The 23,667-nt window shown below is 39.2% G+C and overlaps 1 protein-coding gene across 1 annotated transcript in view; it reads right to left on the bottom strand.

The window, feature by feature from the left end:
* The window catches only part of STMN2 (stathmin 2), a 39,993-nt gene that overhangs the window by 8,219 nt on the left and 8,107 nt on the right, over positions 1 to 23,667 (bottom strand). Inside the window, exons 2-3 of the mRNA XM_058036695.1 lie at positions 6,249 to 6,344; positions 5,444 to 5,616 (exon numbers count right to left, since the gene is read on the bottom strand). Coding sequence (XP_057892678.1) covers positions 5,444 to 5,616; positions 6,249 to 6,344 — 269 coding nt within the window. The remainder of the gene's footprint in view (positions 1 to 5,443; positions 5,617 to 6,248; positions 6,345 to 23,667) is intronic.

Below are 23,667 nucleotides of genomic sequence, written 5' to 3'. Positions count from 1 at the left end.
AAAATTAATTCTTTATTGCTCTTAAACAAGAAATGGGTTCAGACAACTGCTTTTAAGCTGGAAATTTCAGCTTGAATGTATTCAACCTCAGATAGCAGTACCTTTAGTTACTAGGGCGTCTGAGTGCTCCTCTTTCACAACACATTTGTTCACTGACTGTTTTTTCTTTTTTAACAATGCAGTTGTTCGGAAGAAGCCGCAGTAATGTTGGTGTTCCTCAATACAGTGTGTATCTAAGAGTAACTATTAATGAGCAGACTGTGAAGACAGGAGGAAAGGCTCCTACTGCAATGTAAATGCCAAGGTGAAGCCTTGGTATGGTGACTTGAAGTACTGATGTTTTCAGTGGAAGGAACTGAGGCTGGAATTTTTCCATGTAAAAACATGGGAATGGTGTCAAATTAGACTTCTCTCAGAAATATCCATTTGGCAGGAGAGTCAGAGACATGTGATCTGTAACTATGGGTGAAGCTCTGCTTCTAGTGAAGTTAGATAATGAAAAATTTTTCTTAAATTTAGGTGGGGATTTCTTTCTCAATTAATTTTTGTACAGTCTGCCAAACAACCTTTGAGATGTGGAGTTAAAAAAAAAAAAGCCCTTCCATGTTGTGATTCAAGAAAACTTTCTCTTCCTCAGCTGGCACAAAATTGCTGCTCTCACGGTTTGACCTGCAGGGCTGAACAAGGCATGTTGGGGACATGCAAGAAGTTCCACCTGAGCCTCTGCCCTCATGGTCTGCTGCAGTTTGAGGCCTGGCATTATAAAGTTAATGAGGATCAATGTCAAATTGTCTGATGGTTGTTCATTAGTGGCAGAGAAGCCCATGGCAGAGTGGGGAGAGAATGTTTGCCAGCATTGGGATGTATGCTCATGGCTCCATGCGCTCCGAGACAGACCCTGGTGCCTGACACCAAATCCTCTCCTTGTTGGTAGCAAACATCTTCCTACAGACCCACATTCTATAGGCTAATGTGGGTTTTTGGGTGAGGAGCTGTGAAGTTTCTTGGAATTTTTGCTATATTTGATTTCTTTGGTTACTTAGGGGTGAACAACTGTGTATTGGCACACTATGGTATAAATCAAAATGTGACAGAAACATCTGTTTCTGGTGCTGATTACACCTATATGGGATCTTTACATGGAAAAATGCTTCATGCTCTGTTACTTCTCCACAGAAGCGCAGCTGAGGGCCAGCAGCAATAGAAAGCAAGATCAATAGGTGAGCAAGACAGGAGAGATATGTCTTGGGCATTGCCTATCTTCATTCCCATTCTTCTCACCTTAAAATTTGGTGGGAAAGGGTAACAGAAATTAGATGGAAGAAGAAAGGTTGACTTTTGACAGGGAAGGAGCACATCCCTTCTCTGCCTGTCACCTGGAGCAGCAGTTCTGTAGGTGCCATGCAATGTCCAGGGGGGAACATTTGTCCCCAGCTCTGCTGCCTTCCCTGCCTTCCCCCAGCAGCCTCCTGTACAGAACACTAAACATGGATGGAAAAGCAGAGATGGGTTAAGAGTGTCAAGAGCCCCCTCCGGGCAGGCTGCTGGCTCAAAGGGGCAGTGAGTTGGGTGCTGAAGCTGGAAGAGATGCCCTGGGCTGGCTGCAGCTGTGGGGAGCATAGTGAGCCAAGCCCAGGCTGGACAGCAGGCTTGTCTTGTGGCATTTCATCGCAACAGCATTAAAAACCCAGGAAGCTGGAAGTCTGTATCCAACAGCATGAAATTTAAAAAAAATATGACTGTTTTCCTGCATTCTTTGTCACACTAAGCTCTAGGGATAAGCTTGATTCAGTTTCATCCCAACACAAAGCCATTAAAAGGATTTAATTACATACAATTTCTCGTCTATAATCCACAGTCTAGAAGAAATGCACATCCCTTTAGTGTTTCTTTTTTATGCTAGTAAATTGAACATAGACAATAAAAACAAATAATTTGATATATGCCCCTTGAAGTCTGTATACCACTAATAATAACAGCTGAACATTCAAGGTCAATTGGTAAAAATTGATAAATGTTAAATATCTGTAAGGAAAACTTCTGCTGCATACAATGTCACAGTGCTCTAATTTCTTAACTGAGAAGGATGAAAAGATCTGTCTGATTATCCACCAAGGTGGGAAAATATAGCACATATATGCCAAAAAAAAAAAAAAAAAAAGGATAATAATGACATGCTGTAAAGAGGATTCTATAATGGAAAGGACTAATCTGTAACTAGCCCAAATTGGCTTTGCTGTGTAATGCAAAAAATACAAAATGCCTCAGGTGAAACTCTCTTAGAGTATGAGGTCATGGCTGTCAGGTGAGGTAGAGAAAATGGGAGAAAAGGAAAGGAGCCCTGTAAAAGCTTACTAGGAAATAAACAAGAATGACAAACTGGAAAAAGCCTAAGCAGGAGACTGCTGAAGTGCATGTATTGCTCTAGATGGTCTCATGAGTTTGAACATTTATTAATGAACACTGCCTAATTAACAGAGCAGAACCTAATTCCTAAGCAGCGTAAAATTCGTTAGCAACTTGTTTTCCAAAAAGGCAATTCTCATCCATTAGTTAAGCTTGATTTGAGATAAAATTGTGCTGGAAGGACATGCCTGACAGCTTTGTACATAGATTGAAAAGTATGATAACAACAGCCATGCTGGCTTTTGGAAAAAGCCTGGTTTGTCTAGCAGCAGAAAGTGGAAGAAGATGCTGAGGGAAACTCTAGATGAATTTGGGCAAATATCTCTAGCTTTCAGCAGTCAGCAAGTTCCATATTTCCTGAGTCACAAGTTCCATTCACATAATTTCCTACAAGGTAGTGCTCTATCAATTTTGCTATTATATTTTTGAACCAAATAACATTTTAATAACCTATAAACAGTCTGTGATAACAAATATATCTTAAATAAACAATATATGAAAACATGATTCCTTTCTGAAATATCTGTCTGATGATTTCTTTGAATGTTTTGTCCCCTTTGGATTGAGTGAAATAGAATATAATTGCTCTTATTCATCTTCCCATTACCATTCATGACTTTGTAGACTTATATTTTATCTTTCATCTGTTGTCTCTTTCCAAGCTGAAAAGTGGACTGTTTAATTTATCTTCTTATGGAAGATTTTCTGTTCCTCTAATTGCTTTTTTATCCTTCTCTGCACTATGCTTTTTTGGGGCAAAAATGAAGTCAATAGTTAAGATGTGAGAACACCAGGGATTTTAACAGTGATGTAAAGAAACATTTTGTTCTGTTCTTTGTTCCTTTCCCAGCAATTTCTGCTGCAATGCTAATGTGGAGGATCTTGTCTATTAAAATAACTCAGTTATATGTTCATTCAAAATGAATGCAGTATCAAGGGGAAGAAATGGCAGGTGTCTCTATTGCTATCACTGATTACCAATCTATTGCATGATGAGTTTTTCTTTAGGAGGAAATGAACAGTAATGAAATCAATGGAATGAAATCTCTGAAACATTCAATTTGTAATTTCCACCAAGTATATGCATAATATCAGGCCTTTTATTGCTGTCATTTCATTCTGTGTCTGTATCTTTACTTGAGCATTTGTACTCAGCACACAGGAACTTCACAGACTGAGTTTTTGGGGAATATCATAACTTGGATGAGTGAGAGCTCACCCCTCTCTGCAGGTGCTAATGCAAATGGAAATTCCTTGGATATACAGTCATGTCCTCTTACTGAAATGAATGCTCTGGCAGAAATATTTGTTTGAAAGAAGTGATAGTACTAATGAGTGTGTGCTGGAACCACAGAGTCATTGTTAGCAAGCCAGCAAAAATGACAAAAGTAGCAACACTGCAGTTATCATCTAGATGAATTGTTCAAATTAGTGAGGTCCAGAATAGTCAGGTTTCACTTTAAATCCAAACTACGTGCCAGGTTTTAAAGCCCTGTCAGTAATCCAAATCTACTGACTTCAGCAGACACATAACAAACCACACCCCAGAGTAATCATTCCCTTGAGGCTCTTGGCAGTGACCCTGATCTTGTCTGACAGCAATGAAAGAGAATGGAATTGCTTTTCCTGGCTATCTGTGGCACAGATGCTGTACCTGAACTTCTGTATATGTTTTTGATGACATCAGGAAAAGCTGTGTTAACAGCAGTTTTAACAAGAAATTACATTGTTTAAAAGATAAATAAATGGCTTAAGAGACATATAAGCTTGTTTCATTTTCAGAAACCCTCTATGAGGGATTCCATGGGCAGGTAGAAGGGGTTTCTAAGGCCTATTTAATTGTGCAAGCTGATTTGCCACAAAATAACATTGATCTCCTGGGTGAAGGACACAGCCCAAAGATCCTAAAGCTTCTGCTTCTCTCCTTTTGTTTATCAGCAAAAAGAAACATGAATTAATCAGGACAATATATTACCAATTTTAATTTTTCTGTGGTCATTGCAGCCAGTCATGACTTTTCTGAAATGGTGCAACACAGCACAAATGCTTTGTGTATATAGAACACTGATAATTTCCAGCCTGGCAATTCAGGCTGGTTATGGTAAGTGTCTCATTGTCATCTTCTGTTTTATCTAATCTGGAGTTTGTCTTTTTCTCTTTGTAAAAAGTAAAAAGAAAAAGCATCCTGATTTAGCTCTAACTTAGAGAAAAGGAAGACCTCTTCAACACATCAGTCACGCTGAAAGGCAAATAAGCAGTTAATGGGTATTTCCAGCTGCCTTTGTGCCAACTTTTGTGAGAAAGGTGTAACAACTCTTCCAAATGCCATGTGACAAACTTAGTGATTATGAAACAGAGTTTTACCATTGTGGGTAGGATCATAAAGAGGGGAAGACGTAGTCTGTGCAAAACCCTAGAAAGCCAATTTCCATCACTACTGAAACTGCAAGAAATGTCTCTTAGCATCTGTGCCATGCTAGTGCCTTCATTCAAGTGTGTGGGAATGATCCCAAACTCACTCTACTCAGGGTGTTCCTCTATATTGCACAAAATAAGACATTTTAGCTGCCTTATGCAGACCCTGTGAATAATTTCCATGGATGCTACGAGGAGTCAAGATCTGGTAGCACCAAGAGCATCTGCTTGAATTGCAGATCTGCCTCTTAAACTCAGACAAAATAATTGCACTGGCTTTGATGCCAGTGCAATTGATGCAGGGCTTTAATGCCCTGAATGAAGCATTAGTTATGCTCACATTGTAAGCAAGTGCATTTGAGCCCCCTTGGCCCCTGTCTGAAGCTAGGTCTATTTTGTGATGCATGCTTCCCCAGCACTGAGACCAGTGAGGCTTGCTTGAAAGCTGCTGAAGGACAATGAACTAATTAATTTCTATAAATATATTGATGATTTTTGTCCATGCAGGCTACCATGACTCAGTGATGGCAATGGAAAACACACAAAGAGACAGGAAACTCAACTGCTATTCTGTACACTAGATCATGTCTAATTACTAGCATAATTTTTTAAGGAAAGGTACCTTTCTCCTCTCCTCTGCAGCCTCCAGCTTTTTCTGGATCTCCTCAAGAGAGAGTTCTTTCTTCTTTGGAGAAGCTAAAGTTCGTGGTGCTTCTGAGACTGGAGACGGCGGCTTTAGGATCAGTTCAAAGGCCTGGCCTGAGGCGCGTTTGTTGATTTGTTTCACTTCCATGTCTGCACAATAAGGTAGGAAATTATAAGTCCTTAATACACCAGCAGTATTCAGGAGAGAAACAGCACTGATATCAGAGTAGGATCAGAAGCACAGACAAATTATTTAGCATCTCTGCCTTGGGCATTTTAAATGCAATGGCAGATTATGGGCTGAAAACTATTCTCGGGAGTACATTCCATTTTATTTGTAATTGCTTAATTATACCTTAATCTCATAAAGATAAAAATTTACAGCAATTTTGGATGCATATGAGGGTTCTGTGCCATTTCACGCCCCCTGCAAGCAATGCCCAAGCTGGTTAATTTTTTAGGCATCCTTTCATTTTTTCTTCATTTTCTTGGGAATTATGCCAGCTTTGAAGAACTGTAATTCTCAAATGGGGCATAGGGAAAGAACAGCTCAGTATGAGAGGGTTATTGTTAAAAGTTTAGTTAGCTCCTATTAGGAACAATATCCACCATTGTGGCTACTGCACACTGCACAGAAATTAATTGCCCAAACCAGCAATTAAATTATTAAATCATCAAAATATTCACCAACTAATACTATGGACTAGGAGGACAACTGAGTCATTTCCCAGCACTAGCACATTTTCTGACCTGCAGGATGACTTCCAGTGAACATCACTCACCATCATATTTGTAGATGTTCATGTTGCGAGGTTCCGGGTAAAAACAGGAGCAGATCAGCGAGAGCATGGACAGCTCCTTCATCTTTTCCTTGTAAGCTGAAAGGAGAGATCTCGTTAGCATGCTTCACTTCCCCAGCTCCTCCTCTGAGAATCTTGAGCTGAGATGAGTGGCTGGAGACCAGAAAGCCTACTCCATCACCCACCTAGCAGATTTCTCTAGAATATTTACTTTCAACTATTTCTTCTCAACATTGCACCTTTATCAAATCACAAATGAGACGCTCAGAACTGGCTTCTGGTCCCCTACATGACCTCAGTCTTGGGCATAATGCAGGCAGTCCTCTCTGATTTATGGAAAGTGATTTTGGCTACCAGGAAATGCATTTAGCATTGGAAGAGTGCCATGACTCCACTCTCCCCTGGGAGGTGGAGAGACATGAAGCTCTTACAGTTCCTCTGATGTATCCAAATGCAATTGAGAACAGCTATGAAAAGCTGGCCATAGGCTAAGGACATTATTTCACAAATGAAAATGTCATCCAGAAAATTAAAAATAAAAGCAGAAATGAGGATACATTTATCAAATAATTTGCATAATATCCTTAATATGCTTAACTACCTGAAACAAAGCTTTTCATTCCCCACTTACTGGCCAAAATATGTGGCTTTCATACTCAGGTCTAGTCTATATTAGCTGATGCCATTAATACCTTTGTAATTTACCTTTATGGTGCTATCTTTGCTGACTTTATAATGCCTGTAGGCCCCAGTCATGAACTGAGGAGGGTCTGGTCTAAAAATGGTCATACCAATATATAATCATTATGCAGTGAGCACTGTGCTCACCCTTCCTAATTGCCTGTAAGTAAAGAAAACAGTCTCATACTTTGTCACTTGGCAAGCCAGTGGCAGAGCCCAGATTGGAGCTGGCTCTCTGGGTCTTGGGGCAGCACCCTACCCACTGCGCACACTCCATAACACATGGATGTTAAGGCAGGGTGCTTCAAAATTCATCTTTTGATGATGAATCACACAAACCCCTGCTATAATCAAAATCACATCTACAGAGGCAGACACTCATTTGCTGCCAGCATGTGAAAATGTGGCTTAAAATACGTGTGGCTCAAAGTATTGTATTTAACAGATTAGACCAAATTAGCCCTTGTTGTTGCTAAAGGAAAATCTAATGGTCCTTGGATCTTCAAATTGTGGATACAAGTGAAATTCTCAATCAGCCTTTCTTATGGATGCTCTTGTGGTTTTTGATTTTGCTTTTCCTACTCAGAAAGAAACCTGAGATTGATGATGAGGGTTTGAGAGCCTTTGGGAGCTGCTCAGTATGATGGTATTTGAATAATCCATGGTTCAAGAAAAAATTTCTAGCTGCCAGTAAAGGATTAGATAATTTAATTAAGCTTTGCACAAGGGCCTCTTGTGCAATCATGTTCCTTGAATAAATCACCTAAAGGAGATAGAGCTTTTCAGAAACCATTGGTAAAGGACAGGATTTGAGGTTAAGAAGGTACTGAAGACTTTGCTTTCAGTGAACTTAGGCTGTCATGGAAGCTTGGTCTTGACATGATTTTAGTTTTAAAACTAAGTACCAACTAAGTAGCAAGGGATTACTCAAAAATCTTCTGAAGAGAAAAATCATGTGTGGTATTCACATGCCCTCTGAACAGAGAGAAGCAGAGAAAAGAATGATCAAAACAATTCTTATCTCATTTACTGCTCCTGTGTTTGTGTGCAAGGTGGAATGCATTCTGGAGATTGTTTACCTGAGGTGACCAATTAGATCCACGTGTGTGAGTCGGGACTCTCGAACAGAGAGTCACGAGATTTTCAGTTCAGTAGTTAGAAGTTAGAAAGCAAGTATGATGTAGTATAGTATGTCTCTTTAATATAGTATAATGTAATATAATATAGTTTTAATAAAGTGAATGTTCAGCATTCCAAAGCCATAGAGCAGATACCAATAATTTCCCAGACATCGAGAACTCCCTAATTTTACTATAATCATGTCCATCTGATGTATGCTGAATTATGAATAATGATAAACATAATAAATTGTTCACTCAGACTTCCACCCAACAAGCACACAGGTGTGGTTTTCCAGACGTTTCCCTGAGGAGGGCTTGCCTAGCCAGCTGCCCATACCATGGAATTGCATTCTTCTCAGCAGCAAGGTTGTGGAGTGGCTGCAGATCAAACCCTGGCAGATTGCTAAACACAGAGAAAATGGACACTGGGCTGTGTGTTAAAGACATGGCCATTGATGATACAGGCAGAATCTTGTACAAGATCTGCTGAATCACTGCTAAAATGTATATCTTGAAATATCTTTGTAGAAAAAGGCATGCAAAGCAGCATCCTACGAATCTTGCCTTTCGAGGCCTTTGTTAATATTTTTTATCTTTGCATGACATTGAATATGTTTTGCTTCCTAACAACATTTTAAATGATTAGAGAAAGGTGAGTTTTTTCCCAGCTTGCCATCTGCAAAACACAGCAGGAGAAAGATAAGAACATTTCCAGCTCTCTTTCCTTCAGTGCAATGGCTCCACTGAAAACATGCTGGCAGAATCATTGTCTTAGTTCACTCTGGCCACTGGCAGAATTAAGATGACTTTCCATCCTTCACAAGAATTACTTTTTGCTTTTTTGTGGTATTGATTTAGTCTGCACTTGCCCTACAGACTCCTTTAACTGTAGCTGGAGCTTGGCTTGAATACTCACAGAGGTTCTGGAGGCTTCTGCAGCCCTGGGAACCAAACAACCTTCCATGGTGGCAAACACTGGTTTTCCTGTTGTAGCCTTAAGGGCTGAGGGTGCCAAAGGACCTGAAGTGGCACACACCTCCTCTGGTGTCCAGCATCAACATTGTGATGACCTGTCCCCCTTGATCAGGCTCAGCTATGAATAGCAGGGGCCCTGCTTTGTTCAGCTCTCCTTTCCTTAAACACTTCCTTAATCCATGTTAAAAAATCTGAAAGCAGTAATGTCAGCCCAGTTGGTGGTCAGATAAAAATGGCTGAATTAAAATGGGCGGATTAAAAACCCATGTCATACAGGTTAGATAGGGAGATAATTGTACTTTCCCAAATCCCAAGGGTTAGTGTTTTAGCAATGGAAGCCTGTTATCTCAAGAAGGTTTTCTGTTAAGAAAGCAGCACACCCAGACCACACAACCTAGGGCAGAGCATTTGTGCAATCTACACAGGACCTCTTATGTAACCTGAAAGAGGCACAAAAATTACCTGCCTCATAGTGGAGCTCTTCAAAACCCTTGAAGACCAGCAGTGATTGCAATGAAGTTTATTTTCCAAATGTGTTTCCAATGGATTTCTAATTATATCCCTCCTTGTGCAGTCATGTAGGCTACATATCATTCCATTAACTGTGCAAGTTAAATGAAGGAGAGTAAATGATGGTAATCGTAATACTACAAAAGCTTTGATAGGGAAATTGCTAGGCAAGAACAATGCTGACAAAAGATGGCAACAGAATCTTTTTAGTTATATGCAGCAAGATCTAAATGTTTATATGCATTAAGAACACTGATTTTTGCTAAAACAAAAAGTATTAGCATTTCTTGTAGTTTTGCTGTGAATATACTAGGTTTCATAGGTCTTGAATTCTGAAACTGTGTGATTATTCTAGAACCTCATCTACTTTTTAAGAATAAGCCCCTCATATTCAGAGTTGCAGAGAAAACCTTAGAAATATTATCAAAAGCCCCTAGATGTTTGACAGCTTCAGAAGAGATTAAACTCAGATGGCTTTGAAAATCAAAAATGCATGTCTTTATATTTTTTCTGAAAAAGTCCCAAATGTATCTTAATATTATTGTTTCAAGCCAACCTCACCCTTTCTCTCAAACTTGTGGAATTATTTTTAACAGCTGTATTTAGAAACTGTGAAACAACTCCCTCTGTTGGGTGAACATCCATCCTCTTCCTTTTTGGGCTCTACTTGCTTGTCTGTCTAAGACCTTCAGGGGCCTTTTAAGGGTTCCAGCCCTAAAACTGATGAGCAAGAAGGGAAGGACAGCAGGAAACCATTCTAAGGATTTCATGCCCATGTTGTATAATTTTGGAGATCTTTTCTTGAGGCTAGTCTGGTCCCATGCTCTGAACAACCATTAGAGCCTGGCGCACAGTGGATATACTGCTAATACACACCTCCCAGTTTCAATACCTATCAACTAAACTTGTTTGTGCTCCAAGATTGCTCTGATGTGTGAAACAAAGCATGGTCAGCTGGGGTGTTTTGATGATCCTCTTTGGAAATGCTCTACTGATCTCAAATAATATGTTTATTCAGATATATCCTCCATTCTTCTGCTAATGACAGAAAAGGGCTGCACCCATTGCCAGTCCTGCAGCTCACCTGCCCAATGAATGAAGCTGCTAAGGTGGAGTGCTATGGCTGCCATTAGAAGCCAGCAACCACCTATTTACATTTACTGCTGGGAGAAATGGGAAGGTTAAGGAAAGCACTGGTAAACCCTTACTGTCTGTCCTCATCTGCTATCCAATAGCTATAAGGAATCTTTTACAGTTTACACTGTAAAATAAAAATCTGTCCTGACTGACAGGCCATGGGCAATTTGAGTCACATTTTGTTCCTTGGCAAACACAGCTCAGACAGATTGCTGTGTCACAGCAGAGACCATTATTCATAAGCAAGGCTATTTTTAACACATGAAGGGAGAAAAGTGTTAATGTTACTTATAATTAACATCTGATATAGGAAAATGTGTTGATTGTTTTTGCCTTACTGAATCTGGTCCACAAGTAAGAAATGTATTTTATACACACATTAATATATATAAATATTAATCACATACATTATGCGTATACGTCACATACATGAATTTGTAATGTTACTGTATTTTGACATTTCAAATACCACTTGTCAACTAGTTCTTGAAGTTCTGTACACCTGGAAGGAAAAGGAAACTGGCACATTGCCCATGGTCAGAGTGTGGAACCCATAACACAGCTCAGCCCTGTGCTCCCTCGGCAGGAGCCTGTGTGATAGTTGCCCTTCTGAGACTGAACTGAAATTCTGCTTAGTTTCCTCCTCTGGCAGACACTGAAGCATTAAGAATTGAGATTAAGCATGACATGCAGATAGAGAAGACCTATCACACTCATCCTCTATATGGATTTCTGATGGATGTTATTGACGATGTGGTTTGTTACAAGTGTCATTTTGGTAATGCTCCCTCTGGGGTGCTAGAGCTTTTGGTTTGTCAAGGCAATGCTTTAAGTCATATAATTTTGTGAACACCAACAGCCACAATCTGTTGACCAGTAATTTACAATTTTATTTTTACTAATCCATTTTAGTAATGTGCTGCATTCTTTTCTGCCAAACAAGGGGACATTATACAATCCCAGCTGTGTTGTTTCCCATAACTGGTGGGGTATTTGGAGAAAGTTACATGATGAGTGCTGCTAAAGTGGTGGCTTGTACTTGGAAAAGTACATGGGACTGGGAGAATTAAAATTCAAGATGGGGCACGACTAGTACAGTTTCTAGGTATCATTTAGTTTTTAGCATGTCTGAGATCTATTAGCCTGGGATTCACTTTAATTAATGCTGGCCATTATTTAAGAGAGCTACTTTGCAGAAATCATGAAAGTTTATTTTTCAGTCAAGGGAGAGATTAGCACTACCAGAGAATGATGGTCCCATTCAGATGTCTGAAGTCAAACAAATTAGGTTGTCTTAAGACCAGCAAATCCATCTGCAGTGTCAGGAAGCCTAAGGATGTTTATAGGCTTATAGAGTCACCAGTGATGGAGAGAATGAAAGCAAAAGCCGCTACAGTAAATATATCATATCCACTCCTTATTCTCAGCCATGAGTGACATCTCATTTTGGTGGTTCACATAGGTGGGGCTCATTTTGTTACTCTCTGAATGCAAAACACTGCCCACCAGAGTATTAGTTTGAGTCCATCTCACAATCTTATCTTTATGTGTACTTTTCCAGTTTCCCCAACAAAAATAAAGCTGCTTCACAGCTTAGGGACTCTTTAATCCCTAAAGTGCTCACCTACTTCACTGTAGAGAATGGTGGCACAGGACTCCCACTCAGCCGGGGCCATTCTTTGGGGACCAAGCCTTTAAAACTGCAGTCTTTATATACTGCAATGCAGGTTAATCTGGAGATGAGAATAGAGTTTTGTTTTTGTCCCCTGTCCCTGATTTTTTTGATATTTCTATATCTAGGCAATAGAATAAGCAGGGACTATGAAAAAGTAACAAGAAACAGAAATCCAGGAAAAAAAGAGCTAACCAGTGAGTTTCCTCTGTCAACTGTGACTCTAGAATTTCCTAAAATATGCCTGGAAAATGAGAAAGGAAGAGCTTGGGACAGCTCTAATCTGCCTTTGTGGTAACTGGGAGTTTGAAAAAATAGTTTTAAGCATTAATTTTTGTAACCCTCATTAATGTTCCTGGGTTTAGGTAGAAAGATCATCCATTTCAGTCTCTTAACAAAAGTCTTTAAAACAGTTTGGGAGGGAATCGAGCATTAGTGTCATCCATAAAAGAACATAGTGGCTGTGAAATCAGGGATCACTGTAGCATCAGTTCTTCAAAATACACAAAAAACCAAATGCAAGCAAGAGATCTGACCTTCAGCTTCTTATTGAGACTGTGTCAGATTGTACCAATAAACCCTGTCCCCTAGTGCAAGGCCTGGCATAGCATTTCCACAGCATAATTTAGGTTACAGCACGGGATCTGGCTGGAAAACCCATCCTGTGGAATACACAAGAGGCTGTTTGCTTATGGAAAGACTGTCCAGTAATGGTTTTCTTGAATTCTAGTGCAGGGATGCAAATGCATGCAAACATGCAGATTGGAGAGTGGCACAGGTCTCATTAAAAACTGCTCCAAATTTTACAACCTAATCTATCATTGATCATGACTATGACCTTTTGGAGTACTTCAAGTACCATGTCTTTGGTTTTTACTTACTGTGCATGGTGAGAGTCAAATGTCTTTGCTCACTTTATGATGTCAGCATCTTAAGATGTAAAGTTACTGTTTTGTATTATTTCAATGTATGTAATTTTCACTGCTGAAACAATAAGAAAGCCCATTTACTGAACCCTGACTATTACAGTCATCTGTGACATGAGTTAATGGGACTTCTTTGTTGAGCTAATGTAAACCCATTTCCAAAATGAGATTTGGATGTAAGTGGTTTTTTGAATTTGAAAAAAACAACAACTTTGTCATGATTACTCCAAACAAACACTGATGCAGACTCTGTTGTAGTCACATTGTGCTTTCCAGTCATTGAAATGGAGGCACACACATTTCCTCCTCCTGTGTGGAAGGAGCACAGCAGACATGTGCCTGTTCAGTGCCTGTCAGTGGACTTGGGGCCCCACAGCCTCACCACACTGCCTGCTGCAGGAAACATGGGCAGACAGGACAAGACAGCCATGGGCTAGCTCCTCTTTCTTCAACTGCAGAAACTGGTCCATGGCAGTGGCAGAGCAGATGCTGCACTCTCTTCTGAGCCACCCTTTGCAGAGCCATGATTCACGCTGGCATGAAGAAGCCCTTGGCAGCTCAGTTCCAGAAATCCTCTGGGGCTGAGGGGAAGGCTAAGGAGCCAGTACTAATACTGGCTGGACTGTGGCCCTCTTGAAATGTGTTTGAACTTAAGAGAACTTCAACTAAGGTGAAAACAAAAAATTCTAGAGATATTTTTTTTTTTACAAGGAGAAATACAAAATACAAAATACAGCCTTCTTTAAGGTCTGCTTTGCCTTTACAAGGCATCCTTCACCATATTTCTCTCTGTACCTCTACATCCCATCTGTGGTGGTGTTCGCAGGGCTCCCAGCATGAGGGAAAAGATGAGAACCTTGACTCAATGTTTCAGAAGACTGATTTATTATTTTATGATATATATTATATTAAAAGAAAATTATATATTAAAAGAATAGAAGAAAAGGATTTCATCAGAAGGCTTGAAAGGAATAGAAAGGAATGATAATAAAATCTTTGACTGACCAGAGAGTCTGAGACAGCCGGACCATGATTGGTCATCAAGTAGAAACAATTTCACATGCTGGGTAAACAACCCTACAAACCACATTCCAAAGCAGCAAAACATGGAGAAGCTGAAACTTCCCAGCTTCTCAGAAAAAAAGATCCTAATGAAAGGATTTTTCATAAAATACATCTGTGACACCCATCTGTCTTCCCCCAGTTTTCTTCCCACGAGCTTTCTGTGTAGGAAAGGATGTAAGTTACTAAAACAGACTTTGAAAACAATGAGGTGGATGAAGAGTGAAGAATGAACTTAAAGGCTACAGTAGTCCTAAGACAGCTTTATTTCCTGCTGGTTAACTGAACATGACTGTTTAATTTTTGTGCAGTCAGAAGTTCAAACCCTGCTATTCAGATGATTTGGCAGGATACTGATGTTTAAGATGCCGATCTTACACCCACCTTCACAAGAGACCTCCACAGACACAGATAATTTCTGATTATCACTTAAGTGTGAAAGTCATGCAAACATCAAAATTTGAAAATTATTAAGGCAGCCCCAGCCAGGAACTGTCTCCTGTATTCATTGGAAGCAAAAAAGTCTGTGGAAATTCAGCAATGGGATGATTTGAACCAAAGTAATACTCCTGAATGTGGACTCGATGGAAAAAGTGAACAGGCTTTCAGCAAGAGCCAGGAGGAAAGCAGCAAGACCAGGAGGAAATAACCTTCCTTATTCGGCTCACATTACCTCCTCAAGAACTGTTGTTGGTTTTGTTACATATCTGCACCTGGGGCAAACAGCTTCTTTTGACTGGCATTGTAGCAAGCTTGGCTCTGTCATGGCTTACAGAAAAATCTGTTTTACTTTTAGCTGAGGACTCCTGCTAAAGTAGTAGTAAGGATTCTCCATGTATTGTTCTGGGTTTGATTCTATCACTAATTTTCCTGTTCTCAAGAAAAATCTCTGTCTCCTGATCTCTCACTTAGAGTCTTATATGAATGATGTAAGAAACAAAACCTTGAGCTCTGGAGTTTTTGAATGGATGGATTTGCCTGCCATGATTTAGTGCTCATGGTGTGTAATGCATTTCCTTTGCATTGTATGCCCGAAGGGTTGCATGCCCCTTTCACCAGGACACAGACATTAATCTCCTTTACACTTCTGAGACAGGTTACATATAAAATGGCTTAAAAAGCCAGATATTTCACTCCAAAATTTCCATTAGCATGGCTCTGAAGATCCCTCCTGGTAGGCACCACTGAACCATGATGTCCATCTACATGCAGGCGAAAAAACAGTGTTTTCAGGAGTCCTGATGTACTTGTCTGAAGGCCAGGGAAGCAGGATTTTCAAAGACTCTTCTCAACAGAACCACCCCAGCCTTGCTGCATGCAGGTTATTTTGGCTCAGCATTCCTGGGATGGGGGCTACCAACTGTACTTGCCTTCTGTAACATCAGCATAGTGGACTTTGCTTCAGGACTTCCCTGCAATAGACAATCCCAGATTGCTGATCCCTCCCTCAGAAGTGGACATGCAGTGCCCAGGAGCTCCCCGAGCCCAGCTGCTCCCTGTGGTGCTTGCCTTGGTTCCGGGGCCATGCTGGTGCCTGAAGCACCAGGGAAGGACGTGCAAAGGAGCTGGAACTTCTTCAGTGTCTTTCTAAGCGTGGGGTGGGGAGAAGTGAGTTACAGATCGGAAGCTGCCAAGCCTGCAAGCAGCCCACTTTCCCTCAGCATCATGCAGGCTTCAGCCACCACAGCAGCATCGTGTCTGCACCTTGGTGCTGAAGCCAGCACTGGTGGAAAGTGAATTTTGGAGTCCTTGTGTTGGGCACTCCAATCTCCTCTGGTGTCTCAAGCAGAGAACCCAGCAGTACATCCAGAACTGGGCTATCAGGGATGGCTGCTGCCTCCCAGTATGCTCTTTAGGTCATCTCATCACCACTTTGTGGGAGTATGCGGGGGCCCAGCTGAGATCTGTGCTACTTTCTGTAAAAATGTGTCAGATGCAAACACCCTATGCCAAAGAGCTTATGGAGTGAGAAGGAGAGGGAAGGGATGCTGGGGGATAAAATGTCACAGACATGAAAAAAGAAATGCCTTGGGACACAGACCTATTCTGTAGGAAAGCCCCATGGGAACAGAGCTCTCCTGAATTCTGTATAAATGACACCTCTTTGCAGCGCTGCAGGCCCTACAGGTGCTGTCTGCAGCCTTGAGGGAGGATGCAAATCCAATATGATGAAATTGAATGGCAATGGTTTAGTCACGCAGCCACTATGATCAAACAGCATCCTCCCAAGGCATGAATCACAAATGGGTTCTGTTCCAGCACAGTAAGACTGGGTTACTAGAGCAGGTGTGAGAGAGCTGGCTGCCAGTATTTTATTTATCTGAATCTCACTGTCATCCATGTGTGTATTTGGAACAGAGGCCTTTATTTAGTTTTTCACCGTGATGTCTTCAGGGGCTTCCACTGACTTAAATTTGCATCACCCTTATCCCTTTATGTTGGCTGGGCAAACACATCCTGGTTGTGCATCACCTGGGCATGCACCAGCCACTGACACTTGACACTGAGTGTCATTTTACTCCAAGCTATTTTTTTATCATCCCTGGAGACTAATGACATCACCTTGCATACTGCTGATCTTGGTGATAGAAATCAGAGTTCTGCAACTGTTCTTTCCATCTGGACACAGATCCTTCCTGGACTTGTACCTGGCATTACATGATGAAGTCCCTCCCCTCACCTCTGTGCTGAGATTAGTCAAATTGTTCATACTGAGCTTCTCCAGAAAGCAAGTATTAGCAGAATTGCCCACATGTTTTGAAAGCAAGCCATTGATACAGCATCAAGGAAAGAAATGGCTCAAAATGGTTCAGGAAAAGCAAGCAATTAGGAAAGAATGGGCCAGGAATGCAACTTTTTCTGTTTTCATCATTCAGCTGTTGTGGAGTACCTCAATCAAGGGACCAGAGATAGATTACCACAGTGACAGTTTCCATTTTTAGACAGGCTGATTCTTGCCATTTTTCTGGCTCAGATAAGCACATGCTTTTAACAGAACTACAGCTCTGATATAATATATGACATTTTTATAACTCATATACATTTTATAAACAACACTGTGCCATTCCAAAGTGCAGATAGCTTTAATGTCTTCCAGTATTTTCAAAATTTTGCTTTGAACTAATGAAGGCCAAAATATTATTTAGCTGTGTCTTGAGGCTCAGAACAATAAGCCAGATAAAATGGAAGGTGCCTTTTTAAAAATTTTTTTCTTTAGACAAAAAGAAAAAAAAAAGAAGCAGGGCAATCAGCTAAGTAGAAATTTTTGTTTGTACAATATGATATAAATGCAATTACAACTTCTTGTAGGGTTGACTCTCAATCTTTGCATTCCAGTAATTAAATGTGTTCCTTGCTTGTTGAGTCATTGCACTGAGCGCAAAACCTATCACAGTTATTTTCACACCACAAATATCAGAAGAATCCATTTAAGAGAAAATATACTGCTGTGAGTGCTGTAGATAGTATCTTTCAAAACTAATCACTCCATATATAGGCTAGAAAACACATTTTATAGGGTCTGAAAACCAAACACATAGAATCATTAATTAGTAAGTTTATGTATATGTCTATACATAAAAAAGTATATATATGTGTATATGTATATATATGTTTATATATATGTATGTATATAAAGCTAGATTTGTGTAAGTTTATGGGTTGATTTTGAGCAATTCCCATGTATTTAATGTACTTAACCCAAAGCCAAATATGTGCAACTGCATCTTTATGCTCCACAATCATTCTTACTGGCTGCCATGGCTACCGACTAAATGTCAAAATGCAAAAGACAATGAAAGGAGGCAGTCTGGAAAATCCAATTTACTTCTGGGTTTTGAATGGAATTTTAATTTTGTGGAACATTTTAAAATAAGAATGTCTCATCAGTTTGAATAAAGGCATTTTCTTTACAGGGTTTGCTTTCTACACACAACTGCAAATGACATATGTAAGTAGATTACTTACAAAGGAAAAATCCCAATCCTTGCAATTATACAATGGGACACACATTATAATTGTGTTAATTAACAGTAGTATTTTAAATTTGAATGCCAGAACAAAATAAGAACCTAGTATATAAGTCCTGAGTTTCCATATAAAACTGTTTGATATTAGATTTTGCCTGTCAACATACCTCATAATTATGGAAGAATTTGCTTTAAACCCAAGGAGGTGTGATAATGGAAACTGTGTTACTGTGATGCTTTATGTTGTATGGCTTAGATCCCCTTTTTCATAACAAAGACTATTGGAATGTAAATGTTTTTATACAATTTTAAGTCTACTTAGTGGGGTATACGTGGGCGTAAGGGGCTGTATTTAATTATGAGCTATTACAAAGGATGAAATTTCTGGATTTAGAGAAATGTAATCCCTAATTTAAAACAGTCTCCCTATGTAGGAAGCCTATCAAAGGCATGTGTATCTTTGGAGAAATCCTTTGATTCAAAAAATAATGTCTTCAGGGTTTGAAGGACTTTGAAAGCATTGCACAGAGTAAGCAGAAATGACAGCAATTCCCTCACCAACTACGTTGATACAAAGCCAATTCTGTAAAATTCATCTTTTCACTTGGTGTTTCTGCTAACAAGTGGGCAGCAGAATGACTAGGAGAAGTATCTTTTGGCAGGTCACCAAATCTAGAAACTGGGACTAATGTGGAAATCTATTTTTACAAAATGGAAGAGGATAAGATAATTTTCTGTTAGTCTTCTTCACAGTCCAAAAAAAGTACAAATGCCCAAGTGAGGCTTCAGATGATGGGATCCTAAACCCATAACTGTCAATGCTGAAGGATGAAGTGTAAGAACCAAAACAGGAATGGATACTGGGGAAGTGACTTATTTTTTTAAAAAGTTTGTAGAAATAAATTCTGCATGTGTAGGCTGGCATAAAAAAATCTCACAAGGGAGAGTTTGTGGGGTTTTTTTCATTTTTTTTCCCCTATTTCTTCAATCTTTCTTTTAAACATCCAGGTTTGGAAGACAGAAGCAGCAGAGGTGGGTGTGAATCAGCAGGAGGGGTTGGTTGGGTTCACCTTTGATTGAAGGTTTGGTGCTGTGGAGCTGCACCTGAGGTTCTACATCCAGTCTTGGATCCCCCAGTTTCAGAGTGACATGACCTGAAAGTCCAGTGGAGGGCTATCAGGGATGTGGGGAATAACTGGGAAAATAGGTGGCTTAAGGTAGTGAGCACACTAAATGAGGTGCTCAAATTCATGAAATGACAGAAACAAACCCTTCCATATGACACACATCTGTCACTCTGTGGCTTTCAGAGTTTTCTATGTGACCTTTACCTAAACAATCTATGCAGTTATTACTGCTAATTACCAGATTTATATTTCTGCTATTGTATCCTGCCATGACTTTATGCATACATGCAAACATTTGATTGCTTCCATAATGAAAATAAAGATATCTCTCAACAGCATATAAACTCTATCATGGTTGGGCATAAATTATAAATATTATTGAGTATGCTAACCAGAAGATGAATAAAATTAACAAGAAAAAAAAAAGAAAGATAAAGAATGGTGCCTCTTCTTGGAAATGACACTGATGGTGCAAAGAAATTAGTATATTATTCAGAATTGATTAAATTGGCTGAAAGGGAACATTTGCTGGGACGATATTTTTTATTACAATTGATGCTACAATAAAACTAGAACAAGAGCTACTGCTTGCAGTGAAGTGACCTGTGTTTTAAGTAGCTTTGCTCTGATTTGCATAATAGAAGCACTTTGATTTTTGAAGATGTAAAATTGATGCATAAATGATTATGATTATGCTATAGCAATTTATAGGGACTTTTGGGAATATGACTGCTCCCAATTATTTCCCAGTCTTTCATGACCCACCTCTCTTTTTCATCTTTCTCTTCTCCTTCCTTCTTTTTTACTGTTTTTCAATTTAGTGGTATTTTTCTCATTCCAAAATATTACTGAAAATTTCTAGAGCACCTTTGCTCTCAGTCTATCTCTCTCTGCAGCTCTCTCTGTCTGAGCCTCTCTATTTTTTCTGCAATACCAGCCTACACTTACAAGAAAATCTTGATGAATTCAGAGACACTGCTCTGCTATTAAATTAACCACATGAGGAGCTGATCCCTGCAGAGATAATCCACTGATTGTTGTTGTAAGGGTGTTTGTCTCATTTAGAATAATAAAAAAAAAAGAATCCTGCAATAGTGAAATTTTCAGGGCACTGTGCACCAGCATCAACAATCTGCCATTACCAGCAAATCAGAACTTCTTTGCTTTTTAGCTTGTCCTTTACAACAGACTTCTCAAACTTCCAGAATTGGATTGTCCATCGCATTTTTAATATGTTCTAAAAGCAGCAGGAGTTAGATATCCCCAAATGTCAATTTGCAACAGCCTATTATGTCTTTTTCAGTATATGATCTTTTTCCAGTATAAAAAGAAGTTTCTTTTTCTGAATAATAAAATTCTCCTGCTTTTTTAGTGTAGCTGGCTCTTACATGATTTTAAAAAATAATAATGGAGAGGTTTCCTCCCAAGTTGATGCTTTGGGAGTTTTAAAGGGGGAAATAGGCTCATCAGATGTAAACCAACATGAGTCTACTTCATCCACAGATTTCCCCTGGTTTAGTATCTAATTCCGTCCAGGTTGGTGTTCCTGGCCTTTGCACATCTTAGCCATTTAAATGTGCAACACTGCCAGCCATTGCTATTTCCCACCTTATGCTGCTTTGTTTCTCCCACTGCATCAGAAAATCTGTCCTTCCACTGAACATCACATCCTTAAACTAAAATTTGGTCTACAGTTTTCTTGGCTGGAAGGCTGCTTCTTCCTGAATTTTGGAGAAGGTTTTAGCTAAAAACATTTCACTATTTCCGTGATGATGACTAGGGAAAAATACATGTATGTGGGTAAGCCAAGCAAGTGGTTATTGCACTTGTTTGAAAGGTTCTAGTGCTTTGTGCCAGGGAATCATTCTTCATTTGAAAAATTTGTCCAGGCCTGGCCTGGGAATAAGTCAGTGAAATATCAGATTTCAGCCTTAAGCCTTGTCTGAGAGACACAAAACAGCTTTACAGCCAGCTTCTCTCAAGCCACTTTGTGCTGGATTCTGATTCCATGTGGGCGAAGAGTGATGTTGTGGACCACAGGAGCACTGGAAACTGGAAAAAAAAGAGGATAGTTGTATCCTGTGGTCTCAATTCCTCCCCTCTGACCTCATGGAAGTATGAAGGACTACAAGAATGAAGCAGCTGTGTGAAGAGATGAGAGCTGAATCTGCATTGCGGGAGTAATTGCCAAGAGCAGAAAAATTAAAAAAAAAAATAAAGAAGGAAAACCAAGCAGGTAAAGTCAGTTAAGGAATAGGATGACTGAAACTGGATCAAGAATGAGGATAACACTTGACTGACTGGATAATGAAACTAGGTTGAGAAAATCAGGGAAAGGGTACCAAGGAAATGGATGAGACTGGAAATCAGTAGGTCATGGGGATGTGGTAGATGGGAAATGGATTAGGATGGTAGATTGTTCACAAGAACATTGGGAGTTTTATCAAATAGAAATTTTCCTAACTGCTATCTCAGACTTTCCCCTACATACAAATTACATTAAGTGACTATAAAAATAGTAGTCACAGTTCAGGGACAAACTGGGGTCCATCTGATATAATGTTCTGTTTCCACGATACTTTTTCTTAATTTGTTTTTTTAATCTTGGCAATTCAGTTTGTATAACTACATAGAAGTGCACTAAATATACTTTTGCAACCTTCATATTGTAGATTACCTGTTTGCTTATCTAAATGCCTTCATTTTGCTGCATGGGTTCAGAATTTGTTCTTATTGCAATTTCTACCCTTGACAGACTTGCTACATCTTTGTGGAGAAACCAGGATGCCAGCAGAGATGAGACCTCTAGAGCAGCACTGGCAAATGATGCAAACTGATAATTACAATTTTGCAGAGGACTTGAAAGTACTTCTGTCATGTTTATCCCTGTTTTTCAAGCCTCTCACAACAAGAAGATGAAATACTTTACACTGTTAATCAAATGCAGAATGATTCCCTAAGTAAGATATTTCCCTTAATGTTTCACTCTGAAAAAATAATGGAGGAACTTGAATTGTCAATGCAGCTTAAAAAAATACCTTACTATTACTTTTCTTAAGTCATTATTGATCTTTTACTTGGAAAATGATATTTAGACTTAAAACATCATTTCCCAGTAAAAGTTATTTGCCTTGAGAACAAGTGGTTTGTTGACAAATATTAAACATTTAGGTTTTTAAATCAGGAATCAGAGTTTCATTCCTACCTACAGCATACAATATTGAAAGTCCCCTAACTACAGTCTTGACAGCATCAAAAGATATCTGAACATATAGAAAAAATATCAGCTTAGAAATAGCTTTTTGTATTACATCTATGTAAAAAAATCAGCACCTGGAGACAAAGAAGGTATATTCAAGTGATTGATACAAACATGACTTGAGTGACATAAGATACCCTTTCTTTTCACATGAATAAAGTAAGCAACAAATATATCAAAATAGTTAACAGAGTAATGAAATGGGTTACAGAAATGTATTTCACTTCCAAAAATGTCTTTGAAAAATTATGGATATTAATGCATTTGCTTTAAGATATCCTAGGTACATGCAACTTCTCTTACAGCTCCATTCAGGTAACTGGAGGATTTGCAGTACAAAAATACCTGTAAACCAAAAAAAGGTAATTTCTGCTGCAATTCCATATAGCAATGTTGCTAAAAACATTTTGTGCATCTTTGACATGGCTGTGGTCTCCACAATCTTTTGAAAAAGAAAAATAATAGACATGATTATATTAGTCACTTCAGGGAGCTCCACCAATGAAATGACATCCAGAGTCATCCTACTGGAAATCAGAGGATGAATTTAAACATGTATATATCAGAAATCTTAGTCCAAAAGGACAATTTGTGTTTTCAGCAATTTTGAAAGCATCAAGATCAAAAGTTTTAGCTACTTAGAGATAAGTGAATATATTTAAGTGTAGATACTTTATCTACCTTCCAGTAGCGTATATCTTAGCTTAGGGAAAATTCTGAATTTGTAGAACTCTGTGCCTTCAGCAGCATAAAATACACACATTGTTATTTTTTATTTCCCTAAGAAATTCCCTAAGGATTATAGAAAAGTACCTCAATAGCACAGAATGCTAATACAGCTTTAGCAGGTAAGTTGCTCTGCTTCTTAATCTGATCAGTATGGATTTTGGCACTTCTATAATATCAGAGCATGGTTACACATTTTCATGCAGTATGGAACATAACCTCACATCCCAGCTCTGA

Source organism: Melospiza georgiana, chromosome 1 (assembly GCF_028018845.1).
Source record: "Melospiza georgiana isolate bMelGeo1 chromosome 1, bMelGeo1.pri, whole genome shotgun sequence".
In the NCBI taxonomy this organism is placed as follows: domain Eukaryota; kingdom Metazoa; phylum Chordata; class Aves; order Passeriformes; family Passerellidae; genus Melospiza; species Melospiza georgiana.
This window is presented reverse-complemented; position numbering and strand designations above follow the sequence as displayed.